Source organism: Akebia trifoliata, chromosome 6 (genome assembly GCF_017979445.1).
Source record: "Akebia trifoliata isolate Shusen 1 chromosome 6, ASM1797944v1, whole genome shotgun sequence".
Lineage (NCBI taxonomy): Eukaryota > Viridiplantae > Streptophyta > Magnoliopsida > Ranunculales > Lardizabalaceae > Akebia > Akebia trifoliata.
The window spans coordinates 28584402-28604938 of NC_141380.1; the positions used below are offsets into that span (position 1 = coordinate 28584402).

Below are 20537 nucleotides of genomic sequence, written 5' to 3' on the forward strand. Positions count from 1 at the left end.
TCTTTGAATATATTGACAAGCATCGAAGGAATTGTTTCTAAAACACCCTCCATCTTTATGTCCAAATATATTGAATCATGGATCCAAAGAATAGTTTTCTCACTTGGGCGTTTAGCTTATTCTCTATAAATTTGCTGAAGGCCCATGCCCATTGAAGTTCTTCCTTCCAAGCCAAATATTATAAATTTATTTAGCCAAAGACAGACTTCTAGCATGAAATGTGCATGTGGAGTCATCATTCCTATGGGATTTAGGGAAATCTCTAGAGTAATCAGATTAATTGGAATCTAGGAGCATGGTTGAAACTTGAAAGTTGTCAAAGCTTTAACTTGTGCAATGGGTCTCTGAAAGGGCTCATGTGTAAAATGTTTGGTTTTCCATATGAGGTGATCACTTCTAAGAAAAAATTAGGGAAAGTTGATGACTTTGTTCATCTTGCAAAGTTGAACTTTCGATCACTTTTGTAATTTAGAACTTTGTTTATGCACGAGCATTTATCCTTACATTTAAGGCCAACGTTATCAAATAACATATGCTATGTTGTGTGATGTGCGATCACATATTTTAAGCCATAACTTTCACTTTATGTATTTAGAGTAGATGAATTGGAGAGCTTATAGATTGTTAATTTTGCAACAACAAATGTCTTTCTCAAGAACATACATGTAGTAGAGATTAATGATAGAGAAAAAGAGACTCACTTGGATGAAATTTTAAACACAATTAAAGCTCCACATCAAAGCTTCTCAGTTATCCTAATCATAAAAGAATTAACAGCAACAGCATCCAAAACAATCCACGATGACTCAAACAACTCATGAAAGAACTCTGCTCCAATTTCCTCCGTTGCAGCCCTAAATGCAGCCCCAAATGCATTCCCTTGAACCGCGCCAAGCCGTGGCTTCCCACATACCCCAACAATCAAAACCTTGTTGGGCTGTTGAGTTAAGCAAGCACATATTAAAGGCTTCATCTTTGCACCCTTCTCACGCAAAGCATCCATCAAGAAATAACAGAATTTGGTTAAGGCTTGAGGATAGCCCAACAGTTTCGTGTCCACTGCATCTTCAAGCTTCACCCATCTAAACTTTCTCCCGCTTCGTATAGACCCACTCTTAGTTATAGCTGCACTTCCTTGCCTAATAATTGCCCGTTGTACTTTAATCGCGTTTTGCATTCCCCTTCTCAACATATCGAGATTACTCAACGATAAAGCATCATAGGCCACCCCGAATTGTCCTTGAACACAAGACCCATCCGATTGTACAAATGTTTCAAGCAATGCAGTAACCCCATACACAACATCAGCAGCAGATACCTTAGAACTATAGCCATGTAATCGTAAGAAGCTTCGGTAGTAGAATTCAGTTAGCCCATACTCAGGTAGAAACCGTTCGAACTCGTCTTTCATTTTTCGTTTAACTTCATGGTTCATGTACTGAAATTTTTGTTGGCAGTCGATGAGTGCAAATCCCATTCGAGCCAAAAGAAGCTTAAGTTTCTTCAACCCATTGTCGCTCCAAGTCTTTAGTTTGGGTGCAATGTAGGAAGAACATAGCATTGAATCGAACAAATTCCACTCCCTTAAAAGCATAAGTCTTGGTTCATCTTCATAAGCAATTCTCAAGGCATCGGGTGCTCTGATCTTTGTCCCATCTTTGAGTGTCACTGAAGTTATTGCATCCAAATTCCCGGAGCTATTGATATGTTGTTCGAGCTCCATCACTCCAGCTTGATACCTCTCATTGGTTAGTCTCTCATGGACAAATTGATCGGTTAGTGAAACACAAGCTAACCAAAGCAACTCATTTGTGTTCTTTCGAAGACAATGTGATAGATCGAACATTAAACAACCTGATGGTTTACCATGAAAAGTGCCCAAATGATAGTACTCCTTTTTCAGTTTCTTGAAAAGCTGAATTGGGTCCGCTTCTGATTCATTGGATACTTTTCTCCGCTTTCTTCGTGATCCACCACCGCCACGACCATCTTCTTCTTCCTCACTTTCACTCTCACTCTCACTATCATCAGAATTCTCATCGATCTCATCATCACTATTTAAGTCCGATGCATTGGCAAGGGCAGAGACATCAAAATCGTAAGACAAATCGGCTTGGTGTTCATCATCGCGGGTGTAAAGAACGACGACACGATCATTCTGATCATTGAGATTGTGAAGATGGATCGGACGATGGCTATCAACGACAAAAACACGAGCGGTGGGACCTAAATCGAGAACCTGACGTAGGTCACGATGGCATCCCCAATTTACGAGGAGAATTGATATGGGTTGATCAGAGGATCGAAGATCTGGGCCCACATACTTGTAGATTTCTCTAAATGATGAAACCGGGTAACAAGCATAGCGTATGGAATCGGACTCTAAGACATGAAATATAATCTTTAGGGCACAAAGAGAATCGACATCTGACGTTGATGGGAAAATTAGTAAAGGAGAAGAAGGCGAAACTGAGGCTGATTCACGTAATCGAGCATAGAAGGATTCAATCCTTTGTTCCCTCACCATGATTTCTCAAGTGAGTATCCTAGTTTTGGACAAAAAGATGTAATTTTGCAGGAAAATATGAAATTATCCCAAAATTCCATTGATACCCATTGATCTGTAAATCAAAATTCAAAGAAACACGAAATTATCTCAAAATTCGATTGATTCCCGTTGATCTGTAGATCAGAATTCAAGAAACCCAGATTTAATTTATCTACCAGGTTCCTGAAGATCTAATTATACATCTAAAAGCCCATATGAGAAAAATTAAGAAAGATAGATGGAATTAAACATATTTGGAGAGGATTTGTTGAAATGGGAAGAGTTAGAGTACCTGAAAATGGTTGAATCAAATTGGGTTTCTGTTAAAACGAGATGTTAATCCTTGTTCTTCGTCTTCCTAGGTTTTCCGTCGAAGATCTGGAATGGAGAGAGAGAGAGAGAGAGAGAGAGAGAGAGAGAGATTTGAGCAAATTTGAATACTTTTGCATTTTGAACGTTAATTGAAAATTTGAAATTTCCTAACTACCCGCGAAATCTTTTGGCTTCGCGGCTTGGCGAGTTCGGAAGCAGAAATGTATGGAATTACTATTTTACCCCTCTTCCTCTAATGAACAATTCACACGTGAGGCACATGCGGTGGGACCTACAAATTTTCAAAACTCAAACGCACAGATGAAGAATGCTCCAAATAATCAAAGTGTCTTATTAACGTGTGCCATAAAGGCATTCGTTAGATTGCAATAAATACACTTTGATAATTGAATTTTATATCCAAAATGTCCTTAAAATTTTACTTTTTGCCAAAATACCCTCAAATTCCAATTTCCAAAGTATAAAATTCAGAGGGTGGGCCTTATTAAGTCATAGCACACTCATGGTTTTTAAATTCGGTATTTCGTCTCGTCTCATTCAAATTCAATACCGAGTCGTCTCGGATGAGTTTTTCGATACGTTTGAGACATCTCATGAGACAAATTAATAAATTGAACTGTGACTCGTAGATCTCCATCAAAAAATGACTTTGTGAGTTGGTCTCATTCAGCTCTGATACCAAGTTAACTCGGGCGATACGTCTCGGTCTTGGACGAGTTTAAAAATCATGAGCTCACTAGAGCGTCTAATGCCATGTGTGCTAGCATCAAATTGCAAAAGAGCTGTTATTAGCACCCCAAATTGTACTTGTCAGACTTCAAACAATTTTAGTGGTATTTCAGTAGTTGTTTACAATTATGATTAGGCTCATATAAAATTTTAAATAAAAAAAATTTATTAGCACCCCAACTTTTATTCATTCTCAACCATTAATTTTTGGGATTTTGCACAGCTTATGTCCAAATCCTGATTTTGGTATATTGTTCATTTTAATTCTCAAAGCATGTTTTTCTAGTGAATTAGTTATTTTTGTAATCAACGAATTCATTGATAAATTAAAATAAACAGTGTACTAAAATCGAAATTTTGTCAGACTCCGCACATGAAATAGAGATTCATCCTTAACTTATTTTCTTTATTTTTAATTGGAGTGTGATAAGTAAACATTGGGGTGCCTATAGCAGCTCTCAATTTAAAAAAGGTGATGACCAGATTGATTGATTGGATGTTGTTGACCAATCAGTTGATAGCCAAAAACAAGTGGTGAGGTCCACAAAAGATGATTCAATCTGAAGGTTGTGATATATGTTACCCTAGTTGGTCGATTCGCTAGGTTTGAATTTGGGTTTGGGCTTGCCTCTCTAAAACAAACCTGATTTGTAGTTGTAGACAAAGATAATTTGTTTGTTGGTCCTCATCATGATTTTAAAACTCAGTTTCACGTCTTGTCTCGGACAAGTTTTTCATTACATATGAGACGTCTCGTTCTTAAAAAATGAACAAGGGTTTTAATATCTCATCCAAAAAATTGACTTGTCCGTCCGTCTCGCCCATGCCTGATACTGAGACGACTTGGGAAATACGTCTCGGTCTTGGACAAGTTTTGAAACCATGGTCCTAACAGGTCCACTCACTTGATTTGCCAATTCATGTATATAGTTCAAAGTGTGCAAGTTACATGTACAACTGTAATATTTAAAAATTAAGAGTTAAATTAAAGTGCAATCTAATGTCTCCACACAAAAATGCATTTTATCTTTAAAAAAAATTGGTTGCCAAATTCAACTGACCAAAATGGTTGAATTCGAACGTTAGTTATTAAACTACAATTAGTTGTATTCTACAAACCTAGTACGAATCGTACTGCAAACTGGTTTGTTTTGTACCAATTCACCATTCGGTCGAGTATAAATGAATTTAATTACATGGGTTGAGATCATTCATTCGATGTGAAAATGACTAATCCATCTTAAGTATTCGTATACCGGTAATCAGTCCGTAGGCTAACGGTGTCAACGGCTAATTTCGGAAAGGAGTGATCGAGGACAGGTCATAACCCAGAGAGAAAGGCTTCTTACTTAACTAACACCAACCCAAGCGGAAGCATCTCTATATTTATGTTATTAAAAAAAACCTCCCTTAAAGAAGCTCGCATAGGTAGCATGGTTTTTAAACTTGTTTTGACATCTCGCCTCGTCTCATCCATGAACAAGACCAAATCGTCTAGAACTAGTTTTTCAATACGTTTGAATCGTCTGATTCAACAATGACTTGTCTATCCATCTCGTTCGTGGACGATAGTGAGACGTATCGGACAAGATTTAAAACCATGATAGTTAGGGCTATCAAAGGGGTAAAAAGAGACTAGTATTTCAATATGATCCAATCCATAATTCCGGGATTCAATTGAAGTAGTAATAAAGGTTAAAAGAAAATTCAATGTATATCTCATTTATTATTTGAAGATGATTTTCTTCTGTTTTTTTTTTTTTTTAAATCAAACTAGAAAAGTCTATTGCACAACAACTTTTACTTACAACACACCAATCCTTTTGAAATTAAGCAGCTATTTACATATGGATTGGTGTGTTAATAACAGCTCTCAAAAATTAAGATGAAATAACAAATGTAAAGTTGTTAAAAACAATATCTACAATATTTGTTCTAAAAAACATCTAAAAAAGAGATCATTTCTATGGTCAAATTTCAGTCCAAACTTTAAAAACTTACACTAATTTTAGCAAGATTTTGAAATTAAATTGAGAATCTATTATGTTAGAGGTATTAACCTATTTGGGTAAGTTTATTAATCTTCTGCTATTTTTGAAATTTTTACCATTTTTGGGATTTCAAGGATTAATCCCTAACGAAGAAGACGGCAATCTTCTCATTTGTTGCACCTCATGAAAATGTGGAACAAAATGAAAGTTTAACGTATGGAAATGTTAGCCGCAAATACGTGAAGCCAGAAGTGGGTCTAAATCACTTCTCACTTAAGCCCATTTTTGACTTCGCACTTCTACTAAGAATCGCGATTTGCTGGAAAACAAACACATTGGGCTATGTGCCATATAAAAAACAGCTTAGTTAAGAGCCCAACATGTCTTAAATTCTTACCAAAATACATATTAGGCTGCGTGCCATACAAAAAATGGCTTAGTTAGGAGTCCAATGTGTCTTAATTCTTAAGAAAACATGTCATGTAGACAATGTTTCTATTCTATAGGAACGAGACACTCTTAATTTCTTGAAGAACTCATCATCGTTGTCATCATTGTTCAAAGTCTTATTCAATGAATTTTGTGAATGAGATCTATTATTAACCCACCAACTTTTACTTGTAATACATCAATCTATAGTAAAATTTCAAAAGAATTGGTGTGTTGTAAGTACAAATAGACATGCCAATAGAATTTCTCTATCAGAAACCTTAATTTAGTATGGCAATTGCACATGTATTCAGGAAAAAACTTATTATCTAAAACTAAGTTAAAGAGGAGAAAGTATTCTAAAACAGCTCACAAGTTGAACAGTTCTAATCAAAGAAGGTAAACTAAACTTACATAATATAAATAAAATGTGGAACTGTTCAACCAATTGAAGGGACAGTAGAGAATGGAGAAAAGCAGAAAACCAGTGAAAAAGCCTCAGAACTGGAAATGCATCGCTGAAGTGTATCCGAGAGCATCAAGGTGAGCTGCCATGGCCTTGTTCATGGGTGGTGGGCCACACCTCAAGATCTACAAATTACAAGATCGCTTCTCAGTTACGTGCACTCAATCACGTGAATCATGTAAACCAAATAAGAAAGGGAATGTTTATTAAAGCCTCATATCAGCAGAGAGATTTGTTGGTTGAAGGTTTCTATTGGCACCTCAAATTTTACTTATTACACCCCAATTAAAAAATTAAAGAAAATAAGTGAATGGTTGAGAATAAGTAAAAGTCAGGGTGCCAATAGAAGCTTTCTATGGTTTTTTTTTTTTTTTTTTTGGGTTAGATTTCTATTTTTTGGTTATGAGAGTTTATATGAGTATAATCATAATGGTAAACTACTGAAATTGTTTGAACAAGTTTTATAATGTTTTGTAATGTTGAGATTATAATTTGAGCCAAACCTTTGTCATGTTTGAATGGTGTGTTTTAATCTTTAATTGGAGTGTGGTAAATAATTTCATAAATTGGGGTGTAATAAGTAAAAGTTGGGGTGCCACTAGCATCTCTATAAAAGCTGTGTTGCTGCATAGGAAGAGAAATCGAACCAGATTACTTGTGAAGTCTACCTGGATATCAGATGCTGGAGCTGGGCAGTGGGTTTCGATCATTTCTTTGGACACAAACCCTACTCCACCATTCCATACTTCGGGAGGCTGAGGAAGTAAACAAGCAAACAGTTATGACTCGTGAGAGAAAGGCGGCAGCAATAAAAATCAAATACAAGCAAATAACCATAGTAATGAAAAACAGTGACTTTTTGAAAAAAAAAAAAAAAACGCATTTAAAACGCGTCTTGCATCTCTGATGATTAAAAGATGCGCCTTTTTCATTTGTGACAAGAAAACACCATTTTATTCCCCTTTTTTTTTTATCACAGGAAAAAAATTAAATACTTTCTTGTTTTTCAATGTGGGATTTGATACATAATAGAATTTGGTGATTCATAAATGTAAAAATATGGGATTTGATGATAATAACTTGATTTTATGAATTTTCATTAGATATATATTTTTTTCATAATTTTTAATATATATATATATATATATCTTTTATTTTTCTCGTTTTCCCGTTTTCAATGTTTTTCCTGAAGTTTTCCCTTGCCAATTTAAACCCGCACTCCAACTTTGTGACTGCAAATAACTAGAGGAAATTTTGAAAGTAAACAAGGATTACGATATCTTTACTGAAACAAAAGTAGAAGGGCTAATTTAATAGTCTGAGACTGAGAGATGGCTTAAATATGTTACCAGAGTACGCCAAAACTTGAATGGAAGAGCTGCAACTCAGGTGGGTTGGGCAGGGTTGGGGATCAACCCATGCCTTCACCCAACCCAAGTCAGGTTGATCGGGTTGGTCGGGTTTATTTATTCCTCGTTAATAATAGATAATGACGTGAGTAACCACTTGATGAATCTCAATTTTTCTATTCATTTATGTATGGTAAAAATAATATAAAGTGAAACATCCAAAAATACGTCTATAGTGAAATTTCATTAAAATCATCTAATACGGCAAATCCCCATAACCATGCCCAACCCAATGCATGTGATTCATGTATAAATATTTTATCTAGATGAAGGTCCGATGGAAGTCTTATAAAAATTGCTATTTATATCAATCCCTTACTAGCTTATGGACCGCTGCTTGTGCCTTTGATCCATACATCGAAGTGTTGGGCTGTGTCTTGTATAGACGATCATGTCCATTCAATTATATCTTTCTTTGATTGTAATTAAAGGAAAATAAATCAATATAAGATGACTAGTATCACCTAATAGGTATGATTTGGGGGTTACAACTCATCCAAGAGGTGTCTCATCTATTGAACAGTAAATATTGGTGGAATCCTATTACCAATTTGCCTAAGTGACTTATCTTGACAACGAACACTTTTACTATTTATTCCCTGAAAATGAGATTAAAGACATCTATGTTTTCTTCCAACACAAAACTACTCGAAGATTCGAAACTATTATAATTAATGAAAGACATAAGAGTAGGCCACAGACCTGATTTAGAACGTAGTACACTTTGAAGCGGTTAGGGTAGTTTCTAGCAAGGCCATCTAGCTCTTCCTGCAAATATCAAATAAATTAGTTTTGACACATTTTAATTGTAGACAATTCCAAATCCTAAAGTATTGCATCATACATAATCCAAATTTAATTTTTGTTTACCTTTTAATCATTTTGGATTGCAAACTTGAAAAAACCAAAACAATGACAAAAATTATTATTTCTCTATTTATCACAACGCTGAGACTTCTAAAAAGGTCTTTCTTTGTGGATTGGTTTCCATAATTGATAGGGGAAACCAAATCCTTATATGATATGTACATGTAATATCCAATGTTTTAAATATTGAGAAACGTCTCTTAAGACTCACCTTTCAGTTGGTGAGTGCCAAAGTGAGCTCATAGAAAGCTTCTTGTCATGTCATCATGGCTTTCAAAAGCTCTTCATCATCACCAAAATATCCCTACCCTTCCACGTTAACTTTGTATCAATAAAATTGACACAATCCAACTTCCTCCTCTGGAAAATACAGGTTAAAGGCCTCATCGAGAGCTAAGATATGTTGGTTTTCATTAATGGTGAATGACCCATGCCACAATAACGCTTTAATAACATTGAAGATGTTGGTGAGAAAAGCTCAAATGTGAATCCATACTACCTAATATGAAGAAGGTCGGATCGAGTTCTTTGAGGCTAGAACACTGGGATGTTATTAGAGGAAGTAATGGGCTGGATGCATGGACTTGAAGAGGCTCCACATTTTGTCTAATTAATTTCCTCTATAGGAGCTGTGTTGTGAGATGTCTAGTATTCTTATTGGTCTTGGGCTTCAAGAGGCAAAATAGTATCAAGAGGGACCTTTTCTGAATCAGAGTGGGCTTGGCCTGAACCGGGTCAGATTACCGGACTAGGCCCCTGAGGGGGTTTGGGGGCAATGCCCCCAAGGCAATTTTTTTGGGGTATATATTGTATTTTCAAGTAGGGTTTATTCTGTTTTTGCTCTGTGAGGTTCCTTGCAGCAGATGACAAGAGTCTATAATCTTTATTGTTGATAGTGGATTTTTTCTCCCTCTCCTCCGGGACATAGGAAATTTGCCAAACCACGTAAATCTTGTGTTCTTGTGTGATCGTTTTTCTTATTTGTTTTCTCCTGTTACACTTCCCCAACACAGAAGTTGCCACCTATATTGGAGGACGTAGGCGCCACATTAATTGATGGTAGAGTATTCCAAATATCTTGGTTCACATCCCACTGCATAGGCGGCAGCTTCACAATTTTTTATGGGAATATTATTGCCCTTCCATACGGTGTCGATGCGTGAGTGAAATTTACAAAAATGCATGACCACCCACCCCCATACACACAAGCATACCCAAAAGGAAAAGCGATCTAGTGAGGTATATGCAGGTAATAGAATACGATTTGTGATTGCCTAATCCCTTTTGCTCAGCTTTCCTGACCTCTATAGTAAAGCAATGAATGAAAACACTCCTATTAGAAAGTTCCATGCTAGAATTGGGGTTGATGTGGTTCCAAAGTTTTGAAGAACTCTTTATGGTTTTTCTTTTTTTTAATGGGTGGGAAAGAACTCTTAATGGTTAGGGAATCAATCTAGTTTACTCATTTGAATGTGGTGGGTATTTTTTGGAAGTTGTAACATAAGGAAAAAAAGTAAATTTGAAAATGGGATTGTAGAAGACAATTCAGAATTTGTTCTTTCTTTTCCTTTGGTGCTCTTTTATTTCCCCTTTGTGCTTCTCGATGCTTATTGTCCCACCTCTTGGGCTTTTAGGGAGGGCTGTTTCTGTCGAGTAACGTTATTTCTTTGGATGATAACGCAGTAAAAAGTACCTGATTTATACAAGAATTTTTATCATAAATGTGCTTTTTCAGTTGTTGAAGGATTTTCACTTAAAATCATCTTGGGGGCTTTGTTCCCAAATGTGCCTATAATGCCAACACAATTGATCATACTAAAGATATGTCAAACAAGAAGAAATTTTCTGTTCGATCGTGTATATTGAAGTGAGGACTACTAATAACTGCCAACTCCATAGGCCAAAAGTTGCAAGGACAGCACAAAAGCCTTATATGTCCTTTTATCTTCTCATGTATATAATCTTTAATTACTTATCAACACACATTAATGGCAAAATTTTATGTTCTAAACCTTGGATTTTGTTAACATGTGCCCTAAGGGCACATGTTAAGATGCATTAAACAAACCTCGAAACTTGATTTTGCCTACCAAAAATGCCCTCAATTTTTTTCCTACCAAAAAATACCCTCAAATGCTTATTTCTAAGGTGTATTTAATGCATCTTAATGTGTGCCCTTAGGGCACATGTTAACGAAACCCCTAACCCTTTTTAAGAATTTTCATGTCAGAAACCTTGCCCATGTATTAGGAGGTGTCTATAAACCAACACAACTGGTCCATGTATCATAGTCAAAACAGGTTCCACTTGTTCTTGGTCCAAGTAGGAAACATGGCCATCCCGAGTTTCACGAGTTAATTTCCACAAGAGAGAGAGAGCGAGAGGTTACCTTCAAAAGAATGTCCTCAAATGTGACATTGGCATAAATAAGATGTATACTCGTTTTGTCTTTCGGGTTTTCCAAAATGGCTCTTGCAACCTAAAAGTATGCTCAGAAACAGAAACCAAAGCATGTCAAGAAATTTTTTTTTGCAGAAAATACGCTTAGAAAGAAAGTGGTCAGAGATATAAGTTAAAAAAATGCCTCAATTTTTTACTTGGAACATCGGAGTAATGCCAGAGCCACCGGCAAGCATCCCAAATGCTCTAAATTGTCCAGGTTGATACTTGAACCGCCCCTGAAACAATGGAATTTCCATAATGCTTAGTATATTGTTTATTAACAGTGTAACAACTCATGACAAATGTTTCTAAAGCACCCACAATATTGTATTTTCCCAAAGAAGCAGCATTTAGGTGAGTTTAGGTTGGGATCTTGCAACTTTGGACACATGTTCATGTATGAATGCGTGATGAAGGCAAGACCAACAGGTGACTTGCATAAGTGGTCAATAAATTTACATCTAATAATAATAATAATGATAATGATAAATAGAGAGCTGCTATTGGCACCCCAACATTTACTTATTACACCCCAATTTCTAAAATTATTTATCACACCTTAATTAAGATTAAAACACACCATTGGAACATTACAAAAGTTTGGTTCAAGTTATTACCTCAACATTACAAAGCATTATAACACATTCAAACAACTTCAGCAGTTGTTAACAACTAGGATTAGGCTCATATAAAATCCTAAATCTAAAAAATAGAAATCTAAACAAAGAAAAAGAGAGAGAGAGAGTTTCTATTGCACCCCACATTTACTTATTCTACAGTTTACACCATTGATTTTTTTTTTTTTTGGGTGTAATAAGTAAAACTTGGAGTGCCAATAGCAGATCTCAAAATTTATTACTATTTTTTTTGTTTAAATAAAGTGACACATACAATTGTATTCGTTTCTATAAATAATACTATGATTGATCTACACTATTCTTGTCCAAATAGGTAGATATGTCTAGAAATTACGTTGGGCTGAGATGCATTAATGGTTTCGTCATCGTCACTACATTCTAACAACAAACCTTCTACAAGTTGTCATGCTTCTGTTGATGGCTAATTGGTTATCTTAAGTGTTTCTCTTCAAGTTATCTACATTAACCAAAAAAAATAGTGTTTATCTTCAAGAGAATAGTGATTCCATATAATATTTTCGGCCCTTCATTTGTATGACAAAAAGGAAGCAAATGCATACTTGTCTCACACCTGCCTAGTCTAAGGGTGTTGGTTAATTTACAAGACCTTTCTTGTCCTGTATAAATTAGCAAAACACACATAGGTGGGACTGGTGTCAAACAAGGAGCGCATGGGCTTCCCTTTCTGTTTATCACTCGACTTTCACTACATTCTTCAAATCCAATATATAGGAGAATTGAGAGAGAGAGAGAGAGAGAGAGAGAGACTGCTTTTAACAAAATTCATTTGAAAAGGGGCAAGAATGTTACCTTGGGTCCCTTTACGGAAAGGTGATCACCTACACGCATCTCTCGGAAATGGTGGGACATCCTTCCTTGTGGATACATCTACTTAGTCGCATTAATCAAATGCATTTAAAAAGTCAAATGGGGCAAAATACTGAAAGAAAATAATAATAATGACGATAAAATCTTTCAGATCAATACCTTTATAACTAGTTCAAAGTATCCAACATCTGAATCCAAAGTAGTTGGGGTATAAGGTTTGGTAACTTCATCACCGAGGCTATCCTTCCCCCTGCTCAAGAAAATAACGAATATTCACAATGATGAAATAGAATCAGACCTCCATCCAAAGTACTAGTGTCATACATGTGGCATGTGCAAAAGCATAGTCACCAAGACAGGATTCAGAAATAAGTCGGCAAGGGAAAAAATTTTAAAATCAGTAAAATCGAGAAAAAATGGGAAAGAAATCGGACTTGGCTTAAATCTGTGTAATTGTTCATACTAGGTGGTGTTCTCATATTGTGTCACCAAATTTCATATTAAAGCACAATAATAAATCACCAAATCCCCATATAGATGTCATCCTTGCATCCACAACATGTAACCACAAGTCCACAACACATTCAAGGTTTATATTATTCAAAATATAAAAATATTCAATGTCATCCTCATTATCTAATACTTTATCAATAAAATGGTTTTCATCATCTTTGTCAAGGTCATCTTCTCTTACTAATGCTCAATTTCATCTTTCATTTTAATTCGATTTACTCGCAAAGTTTGTGATTTAATTTTGAAGTTCATAAAAGTCACAATTTATTGAAAAAATAGTGATTAAATCAGTGAAGGAAAGCGTCAAGATTTAATTGCGACTTTTTCAATAAGTCGGAAAATTTGGTGACTATGTGCAACTGGATGCAACCGGCATTCAATTAGTCACACTCATGAAAGATCCCAACTATCTAATCAATCTTTTTAATCAGAACAACCACAAAAAATATGGCAATCACGAAAAGAGTTTGAAGATCAAGTAGTTATGGTGCTGGATTAGAACAGAGGTTAGACATGCAGATTTCATGACCCTTCTAATATCAATCCTCATAAATTCCAAAAAGCAATTTTGGGTTGCGCACGTAGAAACAAGAACAATAAAAAAAATTAACCTGCAAATCATATGCTGTCCAATTGGAAGACCCAAGATCGAAGTAGTCGTTGGAAGAGCAAATCGGAACTTGGCAACATTATGGCTGAGTTGAGTGCGCTTAACGAGTTTGAACTCCTTGAATTTCTCAGGGTCTAAGGAACCTACAGAGACCAATCACAGTGTAATTTTGGAAGCAAATAACAAATAAATTCCAACTGTGAACTCCATATGTTAATAAAGCATGATCCACGGTGCATAATCTTTAGAGAACAATGCCCATGAACTTTTGACCCATGCTTTGGTGGAGCTACATACCAAAAATCATCCCAATTGACGATTTCCTGCCATTGGATTTGAGCCTCTTTTATCATGAACCAAGTCAATGGGTAAAGATAAAATAGTGTTTTAAGCTCTTGACCTGAAAAATGCTCAAACCCAATAGCTACTAATAATCAATCTTGGGCTAATTTTCAATATGTAAGTATACTAAAGGATAGGAATAACATTGACGGCCCAGCAGAATCAAAAGAGAGTCAAATGTGGCACTTTGGCCATGGAGTCACTGAGTATTCACCCGATGAAAAGATAAAATCGCCCTTACTCAATGCAATATGAACCCTTCTCGTCAGGGGCAGAGCCAAGCTTTTTGGTCAATGGGGGCTAAGTACTAACATCAACCAATAATCTTGATTTCCTTCTATGCCAATGTTGGGATCATCACTGTAAATGATGATTAGCTAATGATCTCCATAATAAAGTTGCTAACTTGTAGGGTAAACTATGACATGTACTCGCTCCATATTTTGGTGAAATTTTCAGACATTCCTCCATTTTTACTTTGTTGACATGCCCCTTGACCTCAATCTTCACTTATAAATTAAAGAAAAAAAAAATACTTTGAAACCTTTGCTTTTTCTTCTCATAACTAGTCATTTTCAACCTCGTGGTGGTGGTGGTGATGATGATGATGATGGTGGTGGTGATGAGGGCATTGGGGTCATTTTTCATTAGTCTATAGGAAAGCATCAAAGTCAATAGGCATGTCATCAATTGGAAGAAAATAAGGAGGTATCTCAAATAGTCATAAAAACATTGAAACACATTACAAAGTAAAAAAAAGTTTCTTGACCGTATCACCTTGTGGTGTCCAAAAACATGATCCAATGTCATATGGTTGTAGAGGATGAATTCTAAGAACTTCGAAGAAGAAGAAATTCAAAATTTTCAAAAAAAAAAAAAAAAAACATCCTTAAATTTCAGTTAATATATATATTGAATGAGTTTCTCCATAAAATTTAGAAGGCTGATGCGTTGGAATGCCAATATGGTAATCTGTGTGAGCCCAACAACTTAATCAGGCTAGTCTGACTCAAAGACATCCTCATTTTTAAAGAATCAGGATCCAAAACAGTATCTTGTTCCTACATAATAGGTAAGGTGTGAGGTGGCACGTTTTGGTTAGAGTTCAAAACATTTTTGTTTGGCACACAACCCAATAAAAAAGGTGTCACGTAGACACCGTAAGTTGCTATGGGAACAGGGAACCGTTCTAGATCACATTTCTATTTTAGGAGGATTTCTCCAAAAGTTTGAAAAACACAGGAGCAATCTCTGATATCCATCAAAGAGAGGGATTAAACATTTGATTTTTTTTTTTCCAGAAAAGTTCAATGGGGGCTATAGCCCCCACTTGTCCCCATGTAGCTCCGCCCCTGCTTCTAGTTGTCATTAAAACACTATTCAACATCACCAGGAGCAAAACCAAATAGGGATGAGTGGGGGCTATAGCCCCCATTGGACTTGGAAAAAAAAAATCGATGAGTAAAGATAGCCCCAATGTTTTTCAAACTAACAACTTGCATCCCTAGCAGGGGTGCAACCACTTAGGCATTGAACTTATATATATATATATATATATATATATATATATATAAAATAAAAAATAAAAAGAGATTTACTGGGCAGACTTGCATTTTTCTTTAAAAAAAGAAAACTCCCTTTGAGTTTTGACAACTCCAAGGGAACCTTATTTTAGCAAGTTTATTACTAAACAAGCCTTGGAGTGGGATCTACGTCATTTTAAAAGATTAAATACCTATAATACCCTTTATTCTTTAAATCTAATACCTATTATATCATTTGTCACCTCTCAACAACAATTCTTTTCCTCAAAACCATGGATTAAGCCCAAAAATATATTTTTTTTTAATCCAAGTTTTACCATGAAATTTAGAGTGTTGTGGTGTTAGATTTCCAACATGGCCATGTGGGCCCAACAATGTTTTTGAGAGAGAGAATGGATGTTGAGAGGATATAATAGGTATTTGATATAAAGAATAGAAGGTATTATAGGTAGTTAACCTTTTAAAATGATGCCGGCCACACTCCAAGGTTTGCTGAGTAAGTAATAAAATTGCAATAGATAGGTCTACTTAGTATATCTCTAAAATAAATAATAATCAATAGTTTAGCCCCTACATTTTGATCGATGTTAGAGAAACCCCTGTGTTTCTCAAACTTACAACAGGCATGCCTGGGAAGCCACCAGTCCACTTAAATTTTTTGGAGAAACCCTTGTGTTTCTCAAATTTACAAAATAATGATATATCCTTCAAAGTTCTTATGAATACTTGAGATACCTCATTATTTTCTTCAAATTGATGACATACCTCTTGACTTTGTTTTTTTATAGATTACTGAAAGATGATCGCAATGACCTCATCACCATCATCATTATCATAATCATACACGTCAATATAACAAACATCTTCACCACCATTGTCGTTATCATCATTGTTGTCATCATCACCACCTTCATCATCATCATATCATTACCATTATCATGATCATCATCTTCATCATATCCAAGAAGGTGAAGATGACTAGTTTAGGGAAGAAAAATCAAAGGTTTAAAGATATTTTCCTCTAGTTGATACGTGAAGACCAAGGTCAAGGGGCATGTCAACAAAATGAAATAGAGGGAGATCTGAAAAATTCACCAAAACGTAAAGCAAACTTGTGTCATGAGAAGGGGAGGGTTCCTCCAAAACTTTGAATGGAGGCTGGCCGCTTCAAAGTTTTTTCCTTGCAAGGACGGAGCCATGTAGGTCAGTGAATTTTTTATTTTCTTTTATTTAAAAAAAACAAAAACAAAAACAAAGAAATGGTGACTTAACCACCCCCCCCCCCCCCCCCCATGTTTTGATCAATATTAGAGATACCCTTGTGTTTTTCAAACTGGCAACATGCATCCCTTGACCTAGATTTTCTTATACTCAAACTAATGAAAAATGTCCAAAGGACCCTCAAACATCTATTCAATCTCAAGAACTCTTATTTGTTATTCCCAACTCTTGTTTCTATCCCCAAAACCAATCATCTCCAATAAGAGCGTAAGAATTTTCACCCACTTTATATGTTGTCAGATCCTATCTTCTTCAACCTTCAAACCACAAGAACAAGACTGGATTTTTGGGTAGAAAAATCAGGGGTTACTATAAGACATTGAAGACTAAAAATCACAACCATCGTTAGCACTTAGCCCCCATTGACCAAATATCATGGCTTTGCCCCTGAATGTCACACTAGCAAACAGATATTTGTTTATTCACTACTAAGGCTCCCACATCACTTCCAAGTAACATTTCCATTATTTTCTTCAGGACTTAGACAATCCACTATTCCCAAAATGCAACAATCAACTCCCACCAAATTACCAGGGGAAGATGTATAATATAACAGTCCTCTCGAAACAAATATGATAATCCATTATTCCCAATATGCAACAACCAACTCTCATCAAATTACCGGGGGATGACATATGATACAATAGTCTCTCTCGAAACAGATACTATTGGCAGACGACATTTAAATTGGTTTTCAAAGGTTATCATTTATTTTCATTTCTTGGGGGTTGTGGGGAATTCTCTCCATCCTACACCTTTTGAGTATACTCAGAAAAAGAATTGTTTCCAAGGATAATGAATTTTCCTAGTTGTGTATATCCTATTATCCTGAAATCCAATATTAGACTACATTGCCACATAAAAGAGGAAGGTTGTATCAAGTGGTAGCCAGTGTAAAAAGCGGCCACCCCCTAACATGAATCTTGTATTAGATTCAATATTTAATATCGTATCGAATATGATCGAGTTTTATTGGATTAGGATTCTTGGAGATTTAAGGAAGGATGTGATTGATTATCTCTGTATGGTTTTCCTATCTTGTGTTTGGAAAGTACATTATAAAAAGGGGGTTTTAGGGATTCAAAGAAATATTCAAGAGAAGTCCATCAGGAGGCACTCCCCCCTCGAAGTTATCGTAACAATAGAATTATTTTAATTTTCCTACTTTTATATTTTAATTCATGTTTAAATGCAGGGGAAAAAAATAACAAAGCTTCATCTAATTAACTCAACTATGTTTAAAAAAAATATTATATTTTAACCCAATTATGAGTTCAGGTGAGTGAGTGACTCATTTAAAAAAAAAAAACAGCAAAACTTCATCTAATTAGCCCAATAATGCAGATATCAACAACACAATCAGATTAATCTTCAACAACCCAATCAAGGAAACAATGAATCAAACAACATCCAATTTATTAAACTAAAATAAATGAGCTCAAGTGAAGAAGTTTATACCTTTGGGTTTCTTGGTAAAATAGATATAAGCAGCACCAGCACTGATGGCAACAAGAGCTACAGCAACACCCAGTATTTCGATTCTGGTGTTCTCTAAGAACTCCATTTGATGCACCTAAGAAACCCTAACAGAGATTTGTTTCAAATGTTTTTGCTCTGTTGGGTTGGTTTGTTTTCTTCTTCTTCTCCTTCTCCGATTATAATAGTGGCAGAGAAGCAGCGTAGGTAAGAGAGATCTGCTCTACCAACCCCCTCTTGTGGGGCACACCATATGTCTTTCTCTCTCTCCTACCTTTCCTAGCTTAAATTGAGACTTGAGACTGACAATATTTTGTGAATTACTGAAGTGCCCTTTAATTACGTTTGGTGGGTGATAGATTTTGGATTATAATTAAAAAAAAAAAAAAAAATTGATTCTTAAAAGAAGGCCAAAGTCAAGAGTCAAATCATCACTTGAAAAAATATTAAGGTACCTCTGAAATTTTGAAGCATAGCACTTCAAAATTAGATTTGTATTATTCATTATAACTTACAAGTTTACACTTTATAGCATATAATATGTTACAATAAACGTCTTTTTCGATCAAATTTTATAAAAATTCGTAAACGCACATTTTATTCATTTTTTACTTAAAATACACGAAATAATTTTCATGACATTACATTTTTACCTTTTAAGGGGTGTGATCTGTTTATCATTTTATGATCAATTATTAATTAATAAAATACCATTTGATTGAGTTTGATGGTTGAAAGGATTTAGTATTCATTGTTTTGGTACTATTGCGATTTTGCTCTTTAGGGTTATGCATTTTTATCCTTATGTGCATGAACTAATATTGCATGATTATTGGAGCCTAGATTTGAAGAAGGCAATCTGTTTCAAAAAATTTGAAAAAATTGCTTTCAACAAAGAACACATATTAATGTTTATTTTACATGTATAGATATACCCCTATAAGCTTAAAATTGTCCTAATAGCCATTGTTTTTTTTTTTAAACTTGTCATCAAAAGCACTTGATTTCTTTGTAAAATCAATAATCTTCAACCTCTTAGGTAAAATTTCTGTCCTAAGTTTCACATTTCAAAAATATTCTTACAAATTTCTTCAACCTTAAGATTTTATCTACTTCAACTTTCAATATTAAAAATATAAATGTTGGAATTTTTAAGTTAATTATAATGAAATTTATGAAAAAATTAAAAATAAAGAATTTTCTACAAAAGATCGATGTGAGGATGAAACAATGGACTGAATATAAGGTTCAATAGATTAAAGATGATTTAACATAAAAGTACAAAAAGGTTAACGATAATTGATTTTGAAAAAAAATCAAAGATTTTTTGTTATTGGTTCACCAAAGCATGGAGTGGCATGCCATCCAATTCTTAGGAGTATTCAACGCAAACAAAACTCATATTATAGAATTAATATTTCTCTCATGCAACCTATAGGACCATTTAATTTGCATATAATTAATATTAATTTCAAGTAGCCAAAAAATATTAATTATTCATAGATGTCATATTCGAGTAGCCAAAGAAGTATTCAAATACAACGGTTAGAAATTATTAATGACTAAGGTGGTTGGATGATCCCTCGTGATGCCCAAATAAAACGGATCCATACGTGGTGTGAACTTTTCCTCCCATTTCAAATGTACGCCTCACGTCGTAAATCAAATCTTGTTTGAGATAATTTAAAATAATAATAAAAACACATAATAATTAATTTTTCTCTCCAAAAAGGGAAAGGTTATGATGGGAGGATATCCCAAGTAACTCTTACGGAAAATAGATTAAGAAAAAAATTATGGATCCCTCTTAACTTCCTTTAAAGAGAGCCTTAAAATGTTTTTTGAGGTTCAAGTAACTTAATCACATTAAAAAAAACAAAAGAAAATTTTTCAATGGCACATTTTTATGAAATTCATAGACAACCGAGGAAATTTTGGTACTTGTTAGTGAGATTTTTGGGATAATATTGGTATTTTAGTAAAAGAAAAATTCAAGATTCGTATTTGTAGCTAAAAGGGTAAATAAGTATTTTCGCTTCCCCTCATAGCCACCAACCCAAACCATGTGTGACTGACACGAAGCACGTGGGT

The 20537-nt window shown here is 35.0% G+C and overlaps 2 protein-coding genes across 2 annotated transcripts; both read right to left on the reverse strand.

Annotated features, from left to right (window-relative positions):
• Positions 1-576: 576 nt before the first annotated feature.
• CDC45 (cell division cycle 45) lies at positions 577-2969 on the reverse strand. The gene is made up of 2 exons (XM_086446418.1): positions 2841-2969; positions 577-2621 (listed from the first exon to the last, which is right to left on the reverse strand). Exon 2 carries the CDS (start codon positions 2525-2527, stop codon positions 737-739), a length of 1791 nt encoding a protein of 596 aa, XP_086302544.1. The 5' UTR covers positions 2528-2621; positions 2841-2969; the 3' UTR covers positions 577-736.
• A 3366-nt stretch (positions 2970-6335) lies between these two features.
• LOC147400646 (NADH--cytochrome b5 reductase 1-like) lies at positions 6336-18707 on the reverse strand. Its single transcript, XM_086446419.1, has 9 exons — positions 18429-18707; positions 13805-13946; positions 12840-12930; positions 12663-12740; positions 11370-11450; positions 11162-11251; positions 8608-8673; positions 7165-7251; positions 6336-6621 (listed from the first exon to the last, which is right to left on the reverse strand). Exons 1-9 carry the CDS (start codon positions 18532-18534, stop codon positions 6529-6531), a joined length of 834 nt encoding a protein of 277 aa, XP_086302545.1. The 5' UTR covers positions 18535-18707; the 3' UTR covers positions 6336-6528.
• Positions 18708-20537: the final 1830 nt, after the last annotated feature.

Coding starts and splice junctions, on each gene's coding strand:
- CDC45 (XM_086446418.1), bottom strand. CDS start 2,527: ATGGTGAGGGAACAAAGGATTGAATCCTTCTATGCTCGATTACGTGAA.
- LOC147400646 (XM_086446419.1), bottom strand. CDS start 18,534: ATGGAGTTCTTAGAGAACACCAGAATCGAAATACTGGGTGTTGCTGTA. Junction 12,931..13,804: donor GGACAGCATATGATTTGCAG/GTTAATTTTTTT, acceptor TTTCTTGAGCAG/GGGGAAGGATAGCCTCGGTG. Junction 7,252..8,607: donor TGTACTACGTTCTAAATCAG/GTCTGTGGCCTA, acceptor TTACTTCCTCAG/CCTCCCGAAGTATGGAATGG.